At 39.0% G+C, this 11,031-nt stretch overlaps 1 protein-coding gene across 1 annotated transcript; it reads right to left on the bottom strand.

Moving 5' to 3' along the window:
- Nucleotides 1–4,986: 4,986 nt before the first annotated feature.
- On the bottom strand, nucleotides 4,987–8,698 carry LOC144706827 (uncharacterized). The gene is made up of 4 exons (XM_078579891.1): nucleotides 8,492–8,698; nucleotides 8,302–8,412; nucleotides 7,131–7,199; nucleotides 4,987–5,226 (listed from the first exon to the last, which is right to left on the bottom strand). The coding sequence occupies exons 1-4, from the start codon at nucleotides 8,696–8,698 to the stop codon at nucleotides 5,176–5,178; spliced, it is 438 nt and encodes a 145-aa protein (XP_078436017.1). The 3' UTR covers nucleotides 4,987–5,175.
- Nucleotides 8,699–11,031: the final 2,333 nt, after the last annotated feature.

An 11,031-nucleotide genomic window follows, 5' to 3' on the forward strand; every position in this document is an offset into this window, starting at 1 on the left:
ACAACGAAGTTACCGGAGACGTGATCCCCTTCATAGAAAACGTAATCGTAGACGCATTCCCGTTCTAAGACGGTAACCGAGATTGCGCCCACCAGCCGAAATCCATCGAGGCTTGCCAAAAGAAACAACCCAGTAAGAATTAAAGCCCCAAGACGACGGCTTTCCTTCTCCATCTGAATCAAATCGTCGTGGGTGGCAGCCCGGAGAGAAGATCGATCGGAGAAATACTATCCCCAATTGCCAAAACTAAAATCTCGAGAAGAAGAACACGAGAAGAGAGAGAGAGAGAGAGAGACGCGTTTAAAGAGGTCAGAGAAGAGACGCTTGAAGGTTCTTCAGAGTTGTTCGGGCCTACCGGCCTACTAAATACTAATACGATGCAAACCCACTGAAATTGGTCCACGGGCACACATGAAATTGAAGGGGATTCAGACTGCTGACTTTCTATGTTAAAATACAATGTGCCATTTAGTGGAAAATTGTTTGGATTGGCCCAGTGGACCTTTTTGGAAGCTCTCTCTCTCTCTCTCTCTCTCTCTCTCTCTCTCTCTCTCTCTCTCTCTCTCTCTCTCTCTCTCTCTCTCTCTCTCTCTCTCTCTCTCTCTCTCTCTCTCTCTCTCTCTCTCTCTCTCTCTCTCTCTCTCTCTCTCTCTCTCTCTCTCTCTCTCTCTCTCTGTGATCAATCAAATATTTCTCTGATTCAGAGGAATTAGAATCTCATTTCAACATTCTGTTTTTTCAAGTGATGATTCATAGTTTTCATCTTCCCACATTAAGATCATGCCAAATGTGAGATAAATTGTAAGCTCTCTTCCCCACTCTCACTCCCTTATCTTTCTTGCTCAAGGACTAGCCCAAGACCAAACCAAATTTTAGGGCAGCCTAGAATGGATAAATAAAATAGTCACAATGCTTTGTTGTTAAATTTCATTTTTAGAACATAAAATTTTGATTATTTGAAATGAATACTTAAGGTTTAACATGTTATGGTTTCTAAATTAGTTTGTCCACTTTGATTCATCCATTTTCCGACTACTCTATATCAACCCAACATTAAAATTTCATCTTGAATAACATACTTTTGTGGCTGGTTTTCCATTTTGCATGTCACATCCCTCTTTCCATTTTCCTCTGATTTTGAATGATATAGTAATTTTCTGGTACACAAGAGAAATTAGACATATTTTATTAGTGTAATTATGCTCTTCTAAAGGAATCAAAATGCCAGCTTTATTCATTGGATTTAGCATTGTAGAAATATTTATTATGATCTAGCATTATTGAATGCATAACGTACTAACTTCATATTTATCTTTGTCATTGGGCACTCCTATAGAGTATCCGAAGAGAAAATTAAAGATTGATATTAAAATTAGGAAAAACTTAATAACAATATTTTTTCAAAAAATGTAATAAATCTTATATATACACAGACACTACTGGATCTTTGTAAGTGACTACATTTCTCACCTGATTTAGACGAGAACTGTGAGGGTTTTCAGAAATTTTCCACTATGTAGTAAGAAATCAGCTAGAAACCAAGCTTTTAATTGTTTTATTGGGGATGAAACTTGGATGGGTTCTTAGGAAGTTTCCTACAAGTTCATCATTCAAAATCAACATGACGAAGACTACCCACTAGGGAATGGCACGTCTGGGACGTGGCGCCTGTGACATGACAAGACGGATGACGACTCGTGACGAAGGGTAACGTGACAAAATATTCGTCATGTCACCGTCTTGTCACACGTTCGAGGAAGTTAAAATTTTCATCATGTTCCCGTCACGCGTCTGATAATCTCAATTTTAGGGTTAAAATTCTTCGTTGGTGATTGAGATTATTCAATAAAATATATTTTACCGTACTTGAAATACTTAGTTAGTGATGAGTACGGATCGTCTCTACAGGGAACGATGAGTAAGGAATTACTTTCTTATACTAGTGATGATGGACGAGAGGATCGACGAAAACAAGATTTGAGGATGTGAGCTAGTGATATCGATAAAAGATACGTAATTATAAGCTAATTTAACTTAAAGAAAAGAGTAAGTGATTGTGATGGATATGATGATGAACGACAGTATGAACGAGGATAATGGTTCGATATGGAGTGGTACGATGGCAAGGATGGAGAGATGAGAGAATGAGAACGTATGAAGTGATAAATGAAACGATGATAATAAAAACTAGAACTATGATAACGATGATGTTGGGAGAGAAACAACGTAAGGCGAAGACACTTACCTTAGATCCTTACATTCCGCCAGGATCACGGCGATTTGCGAGTGCCGGTAAGCTCCCCCTCTTCTCTTTTGTCTCTTCCCACACACCCAAGACACCAAGAACACTCTTGATGGATCTCAAAACTCACTCTCTTTCAATCAGCCCACAAATGTGGGAAGCAAGTTCAAGATGGTTTTTACAATGATCCACGCCTCTATTTATAGATTAGAGGGTATGGATAGAAAGAAGAGGGGAAGATGAAAAGTTATGGCAGTTGGAAGTTGAAGCAATCCTAGCCTTTAATTTCTTCTTTCTCCTCATCAATGTCATCAGTTTGTGCCTGTTAAGAAGTCAAAGCACTTGGTATTCGGTGGCTTTTCGTATTCCGTGGCTTTTCATACTCCATGCCTTTTTGTATTCCGTGGCTTTTCATATTCCATGGCTTTTCGTATTCCGCGACTTTTCATATTCCGTGCCACAAGTACATGTCAAAAGGACAAAAAACAAAGAAAAAATCTCTTTCTCAACGCTGACGTGGCGGCGCATCTGGACGCCACGTCACACTATGCCCTAAAAAAACCAAAATACTTAAAATTTCATATTAAATCAAATAAAAGCCCAAAAAATACGTATAAATATATATTTTGAATCAGAAAAATCATATCTTTCCAAATTTAATATCCAAAAATTCCAGAAAAATCATATTCTTTCTCAAAAAATTATATTCTTTTAGAATATACTATTAGAAAAATCCTAAAAATATTAAAAATTCAGAAATTTGTTCTAAAAATAGATGTAATCATTTTAAGCCTGATAACATGCAAATATGAGTAATTTAATGCATAAAGATGCATAAATATAATAATATAAGGCACTAAAAATGCATGTTATCAGCGTCACGGGTTCCTCATTCCGTCACGTCACCATCATCGTGACGCCGTCCCCGTCACCGGTGATGGAAATAATAATATTTATTTTTATTATGTTAATAAACATAGTCTAAGCATAATATTATTTAGTTTACTATGTTATTATTTATAATATTTATTTTTTTATGTTAATCTGTCACGGCCATCATCCGTGACAGACCTGTCTTCATGTCATGCATCCGGGGTATCCCGTCACCGTCACGTACAGCCCGTCATGAGTCACCGTCACCGTCACGTCCCATGCATTCTGTCGCTGTCATCGTCATGTCATCCGTCACGTGTCTGTCACGGTGACGTGTGACGTGACGGATGACATTTGCCAATCCCTACTACCCACCTTGCCATTGAAAAGAGGGAAGTAAACTGTGAGGAGTTTCGCTAAATTTCCTCACTAGCTCCACCATAATGAAATGCTCCATCTAAGGTCTTTAATTTGGGTAGAAAATTAGTCCAGATCTCATCATAAAAAGCCAACCAAAAACTGATACATCATTATAGTAAAGAAAACTGTGAAAAGTTTTGATAGGTTTCCTGGGCCGCGTAGAGGGCATTATCGTCATGTTTTCCTTTTATGTTCTTTAAATAGTACAGCCCTCCCTCTAGGGGGGCAGACTAGGATATTAGTTCTTAAGTGACTATTGGTTTCTCCTCCCCTCTCGTCTCTCCAGCATCTATGCTGTCTCCCTCCACGATCCCCGTCCTCGTGATCGTCCCTCCTTCACCGCATCCTCAGGCGGCTCGTTCCCCGGCCGATCCCTCCTAGACATGGTCGTTCTGTTCTTTTTGTGCGAATTGTTCGTTCTGTTCTGTTTTCCGAACAGAACAAAAACAAATTAGAACAGAACATCACACAGACCTATGTGCGGTTCTTTTGTTCGCTTTGTGCGAATTTTGTTCTAGTTTTGTGCGAATGTGTGAATTTGTGCGAATGTGCGAATTTTGTTCGTTTATGAAAAAAAAAGAACAGAACAAAGAACAAGGCCCTGTGCGGTTCTTTTGTGCGAATTTTTTGTTCATTTAAAACGAACAGAACATAACAACCATGTCTAATCCCTAACTCCCGTACCCATCCCGTTCCACCTCTCCATCCCAGGAATTCCTACCTTGCCTTGTCCTCTACTCCTGATAGGAACCTAGAACAAGGTTCATATCAGTGAGATGAAAAAAGGCTCATCTAAATCTGTTTCAATGAGAGAAATTGAGAGGGCTTCTCAGGAATTTTATCACATGATTATCTTACAAACCCCCAAACAATGTGCCACAGACTGAAGAAAAAAAACTGCAAAGGAGCTCATGGACTACGAAGGAAAAGAGCTCACCAGGACCCTGTAACTGTTGGGCCGGGCCCAGCCTAAAGGCTCATAGACCCTCCTCTCCTTTTCTTTTTAATTTGGCTATAAGTACCTTGAAAGGTCAATTATGGTTTTGTAAAGAAGTATTTTGGTACCTTGCAATTATGGATCCCCATCATTCAAGTTAATAAAAAATTAGGAAGCAATTGTCTTTCAAGAAAATTGCAAGTGATTTTCGTAAATATTCACACAAGCTTATGAACACCAGAAACAAAGTCCGAAGTCGATTCAATTAAAGAAATTCTGAGATGTCCACAGAATTGTCATCCGAAGTCGACAAAGGATACGCCACAGACTGAAGAAGAAAACTTTGAGGGATCGTGTCATTTCTCACGTTGGTTTCTCATGAAAAACTTTTAACTGGAGACGCAGAAGGCCTCCACTGTATTAAGGAGGAAAAATATGAGATGTTTTCAGAAGTGTTCCCAAATGGTCTTATCATCAAAAGTCAACCAAGGTCTAACTCATCTTCTACTACTCGTTGACTGAGGAAATAAAAATCAACTTATCCCGAGGACAGAAGTCCACATTTGTCGAAATATACACAGACTACCGGAAGCTCATACCATGGAAAGAGATGTCAAACCTGCCGGAAAAATTGCGCCATACCTCACAGAAACTGATATCCGAAGCAATTTTAGATAGAGAGAGAGGGGGAGAGAGAAGGGCCTTAGCGATCTTGAAAGGATGCGTTCATGAGATTCACGGCTGCATCAAGAAACTGAAAAAGAATAAAAAGAAAGAGGAGCTTTCAGTAAATTGAATGACATGTTGATGAAAAAACGTTTGGTTACAAACTTTGTTTCAAAAAAATACGACAAAGAAAACTATAATGGTATTCATGAGCATCCGAATGGGGTTATACTGATAAAGTATGTAAAGGTCAAAGTTGTGGACATTTTTTGAATATAAAAGTGGGGACATGGTTAGATCAGAGCCTCTCTAAAGATACAGCCATTATAAAAGAGGTGACATGATGACCAAGCTCGTGCCAGTAGCAGCATATCTCAGAGAGGATCGATGCCATCAATGGCAACCAACAGCACCCGATTGTGGATCTGCACGAGGCTCTAAACTCTGGAATAGAATGATTGCTTATCAACACTGATCAAGCAATCGACCATGCATGTCTTGCTACCATTGCCCAACAGTAGTCTGATCAAACAGCAAGTTATTTTTTGGACGAAATCAAACAGCAAGTTGAGGGTGAAGAATCTAGCAGAAAAAAGATCACAGGTAAAATTTGCAACGAGACATTCTTTTATTCAGGACTCTCATTGGCCAGGGATAGAGCACTAGAAGAACATGCATAACCTTCACATCTTCCCCCATCACTGCCACCTCCAGGGGAGAGGTGCTCTCTGATATATTAATTACCTTCTCCAAGCAGGAGGTGGTGGTGACGGGAGAAAACGTTAAGCTTTTTCTCTTCGGCAATATATGCATGTTCACATTGGCGAAGGAATGGGTGGCTTTCTTCACCATCCTTCTGTCTCTGTCATTGCTGGGATTGGGGATGGGCTTCAAGAGATGGTGATGAACAGGATAGAAAGTTTGATAGCCAAGATAAAATTTCAGTAAAGGAACAAGATCCTTGCCTCATAACTCCTCGAGGCCAGTGTACCTGATAGCTTTCATAATCATTTCAGTCAGTTTAGGACTGTCATGTTGCGAATCGTAGCAATGATCCTGTTAGTTGCTAGATTTTTAACCCTCAATCTTTCGCACGATGAGCGTTGATAAGGAGTTCTATTATAGCATTAGGGGCCTCATGCAAGCCCACAATTGGGTGCAGGTGGCCACCACTGGGCAACGTCAATCCCTTTGAGAGAATTGCCTTGAGGATGGCTGCAGAGGCCAGCAGAGTGACATAAACTTGATCGTCATGCCCCACTTCTCCATGATAAAAGTGGGACATGGATAGATCTGAGAGACTCTAAAACCCATAATGCAGCCGTGAAAGTAATTAGATGCTAAGTGGTGTTTATAACTCCCCATAAGCCTCGCCTAATCACTTGGTCATCAACTCCCGCGCACATTTGATCTCCCCGCAGTGTGCTAACCAAAATAATAAAAGATAAGAGTAACTAAGAAATAGTCAGCATCAGTCCATGCATCTGTACCAACATAACGCTGGAAGAAAATATTTCTGACGGCAAAGAACCATTGACAGGGTCAAAATAATGTTATAAGAACCCACGATTTCTTATCGGGCAGAGGATGGTAACATAGCAGGAAGACGCCAGCTGAGGGAGGGAATGCCAGAATGGAGATTGGCCAAAGGGGAGAGAACCTGGCAGAATGAATGTCGCTCAGGGAAGGGTCACCAGCAAGATGAACATCGCAAGGAAACAGGAAGAACCAGCTTTGATTCACTCCTTGTCTGCCTCCCCAGCACAGGGATAGAACTATTTTAAGGGAAAATCACATCAAAACCTTAATGACGAAAATGCCCCCAAGCGGGCAAAATCAGGAACTAACCCTAGATTTGATGGGAATAGTATCATAATGTCAGATAAAGCTTAAATCTTTGATAAAATAAATATTCCTCCACTAACATATCACACGGAAGCAAGTCAATCAAATAATAAAAAAGTCAATCAAGGCTAAGGTCAATAGATGCACCTTGCCCACAGATTGAAGCTCACGTCCAACAGGCTCCAACATCTTAAGGTTGACATCGATTGGCCAAACCTACACGATTAAATTTCAGATGAAGACTATGCTTCAGAATAAAAAGCGAGAACGGGCAAAAATGATGACCAAACGCAAAAATTTACCAATATATATAAACACTTGATCAACAATCTTTCATGCCTTGAAAAATTTCAGAAAGCATGCAGTAATATAGAAATGAACGGTGATAGTAAGCTGATACAAGAACCGAAAATCCAAAAATCAGGAGACAGAAATTCCAGAATGTCGCACTTGAACAAAAAAAGTCGCTGATAAATGGACGAGAGTTAAATCAGTAGGATGAAACATATACAAGTAATCTTTATTTGTAAAATGAAGACACGGTAGTAAAAGACTCAACTATGATACTGTAGCTGAAAGCTTGATAAAACAAAAAACAAACACTTATTACTTGAGTTCTTCCTAGGTGTGCAGTAGGAAGAAACAAGACGACATGGATAGTAAGTCAAAGACGTAGGACTGATATATGAAATGAGTTCTTCTCTCATCCTTACAAGCAAAATGGGCGCCGTAATCATATGTAATCCAAAGATGATCATAAATTCATCATGCAGAAAGCATCGATGATTCTTATTTGATAATGAAACTGATTCGAATTCTTAATCGCAATCAATGGATAAGTCAATTAAATTTTAAAACATAAGAGCAACAAATTTGGTGTCAGATATTAAAACAGAGGAAGCTTAATGATCATGGTTCAAGTGATAATACACAGAGTGAGGAGATGTACAGAGAGAACATGCATTCCACATGGAATTCAAAGAAAGCCCAAGAGTACTGTGAGAGGAAATTGGACGCTGAAAACAAAAATAGCGACCACAGAATCACAGGGAGAGAATATGTAAGCTACATCTCTCCGAATAAAGCATTTCAACCTTCAATCCCAACGCCCCACATGGAATTCAAAGGAATATGAGATGAAATCAGAAGCTGAAAACCAAAACAGCAGCCGTGGACTCAGCAGGAGAAATAAATCGTGTCAACCTTCAATCCCAACAACCCACAAGGAATTCAAAAAAATTCCCAAAGAAATAAGACAAGAAACCGGAAACCGAAAATTAAGGTTATATAACTCAGAATAATCATAATTTATATCAACCTTCAACCCCAGCAACTTGATAGGGGCGACCAGGCCGGGGATGAGGCAATCGGGTCCCGCCGCTTCGAGCAAAGCCTCTTTCGCAAACCCTTCTCCGACAGGATTCGGGTGCTGCAAAATAATCAATCAAAACCCAAAAAAAAAACTGAAGATCACGAAGATAAAAGATGAAGAAGATGATGATCAGCACCTTCATCACGACGAAAGCGTAGGCGGATGTCGGGTTTTGCGGGACGCGGAGAACAGGATTGACGTGAATTCTCGGAACGGGCTTCTTCCCCGGCGGAGGAGCTCGCCATGGCGCGTCCTCCGCCAGCACCGGCGGCCTTCCGCCGCTTCTCGCCATTGCTCTGCACTGCTCTTCCTTCTCCCTTCTCTCTATCTCTATCTCCTCCATTAGCCTCTTATTAGTTCTTATGTTCTGTACTTTTTTGTACAAAAACCCCTAGAAAAGAGACTATTTCTCCTTTCCCACCTCACAAACTAATTATTGTTTTCTTCCGGGGATTACGTTCCGACTTCATCTCTATCTCCTTCCTCCACGTCGGCCGCCTCTAGAGTTGGATGACGGATAAGTTTCGTCATCCGTCCGTTCAAAAATGTCATCGTTCCAGCAGTGGCTGGCAGAAAAGCCATTCCGTCATCTGAACATCTGAACCTCTGTTCAGTTCTGTTTTTTTCAATGGACGAGTGACGGAACGGACGAATGACGGTCTCGTGACGATGATGAATCCGTGACGAATGACAAAAATGACGAAAAAAATTTCAACAGATAGATAACGGAACGGAAGTCTATTCAGTCCTGTTCCGTCCATTCAAAAATGTCATCCATTTTTGTCCTCCAGCTCTAGCCGCCTCTTATTAATTTCCTTCAGGAGGTTTTGTACAAAAGCCCATGGAAAAAACCTGTTTCAACCGTTTCTACTGGGAAATTAATTATTTCTTCTTCCATGGGTATTTTTCTACACTGTAGTTGGCAAATGAATCTCTTGGTGTTTAGGAATAGCTGTCAAAATGACATAAGTTTTACCAAACCAAGGTTTGATACAATTCTTGATGGATCTTCTTATCATTGCAAATTTAGTTGACTCAACTGATATGGTCCTCAAACAAGCTATCTGAACAAGCTAATTAAGATTCCTACAACATGCTATAAATTTTAATCTGATGGGCTAAAGGGGTTATAAAAGGCAAATTGATAAAATGTAATTGGTTGATTGGATATGTTAAGTTCATTCAATTGATTGACTTGTTTGATAAAGTTGTGGATCAGCCATCTTGCCCGAGTACACTTGGTCATATAGTAATTGACTCAGCAATCCAAAACATTAACTTCATCAATCAAAGTTCTAGAAATTTCTTCAGTTAGATCCCCAAACCCTACCAGTTCTTCTAAGTCTACCAATGCATCCTTATTTGGTTTTCATGGATGTTGATATTTATTGAATTCCTGGTTCACGTAAATATTTTGTTTTGAACCGTGTGGGTTGGAGGGCTTCATGTATTCTTGGGTGCACAAAGCTTGTTCAACTGTCAAATGACCCAAATGTATTACAAGACTAAAATCAATGACTTTATTTATTTATCAAAGAACCAAAAACCATTCGATCATTCAAAGTTTGTAAAACAGACCATCGACCTGACCTGACCTTGATATCCAACAATGGTTTGTTCTTTGTGATTAGAACTAGGGAAAGAAGTCAAGTATTGTAGTTATTACTCTAAGAGATCACCATAAATTTGGCTTTCTATTTCATACCTTTGATTTTTCTACAACACTTGTTGCATAAGACATAAATTCAATGCATTTGTTTAAGTAGAAAATCCAAGGTGGCATTAATGTCTAATTTTAGATAATACATTTACCTTAGGGGAAATTTTAGATTTTCCAATGTGACAGTGTATGCGACGGCATTGACATTTTAATTTGTAGGTAATCCAACAAATTGTATTTTGGGGTTGAAATAATGTTGAACCAGATTGGACCAAAATTTTAGACCCAACTATTTGGCAGACCAAAAAATTGGGTTGAATCTTTTGGTCTGGATAAAAATTCATACCCTAATTCTCAGTCAAGACCTTTGTCTACCTTTTCTTGATCTCTTGATTTTATGTTTCTCAATTATATCAAATATTTGCTCTAGAAAACCAAGTCTACCTTTGCTGATCTTAAATCCCTATGTTCTCGAAGGATCAAGGCATTTTCTTGATGCAGATCAGCCTCTCATCTCCACTTCTCAGTTGATCTTCCCCAAGCACTCAAGACACCAAGAACACTCTTGATGCACCTTCAAAACTTGACCTTCTCTCAATCTGCCTATCTAGGTGGAAGCGAGCTTAAAGATCATTTTTACAAAAAGGAAGGTCCGCTGAAACTTTCATCCTGAAACTCCTTCCAGATCGTGATTTGAATTTGGATCATTCTAAGCCCTCTAATTCTCTCACCTCTGATTTCAGAAAAGTCAAAGAGCCATAAAATAGATATTAATTCATAAAAATGTTAGAAATATATTTTTTAATTTAAACAACGATATCTCTTCGAACATGAATTCAGGAAAAATCATATTCCAACTCAAAAAAGTATGTTATTTCAGACTATGACTTCATAAAGACTATTAAAAATACTAAAAATCATAAAATTAAAAATATCAGTATAAAAAGTAATCATTTTAGACTTGATAATACACATATATAATCATTTTAATTCAAATAAACATTTATATATCGTCA

This window comes from Wolffia australiana, chromosome 8, assembly GCF_029677425.1.
Source record: "Wolffia australiana isolate 7733 chromosome 8, ASM2967742v1".
In the NCBI taxonomy this organism is placed as follows: Eukaryota; Viridiplantae; Streptophyta; class Magnoliopsida; order Alismatales; family Araceae; genus Wolffia; species Wolffia australiana.

Excerpts from the sequence above, each read along its gene's own strand:
- LOC144706827 (XM_078579891.1), bottom strand. The coding sequence starts at position 8,698 with ATGGAGGAGATAGAGATAGAGAGAAGGGAGAAGGAAGAGCAGTGCAGA. Across the intron at positions 8,413-8,491 it reads ACGCTTTCGTCGTGATGAAG|CACCCGAATCCTGTCGGAGA; the intron begins GTGCTGATCATC and ends ATTATTTTGCAG. Across the intron at positions 5,227-7,130 it reads AGCTTCAATCTGTGGGCAAG|TTTCTTGATGCAGCCGTGAA; the intron begins GTGCATCTATTG and ends ATTCTTTTTCAG.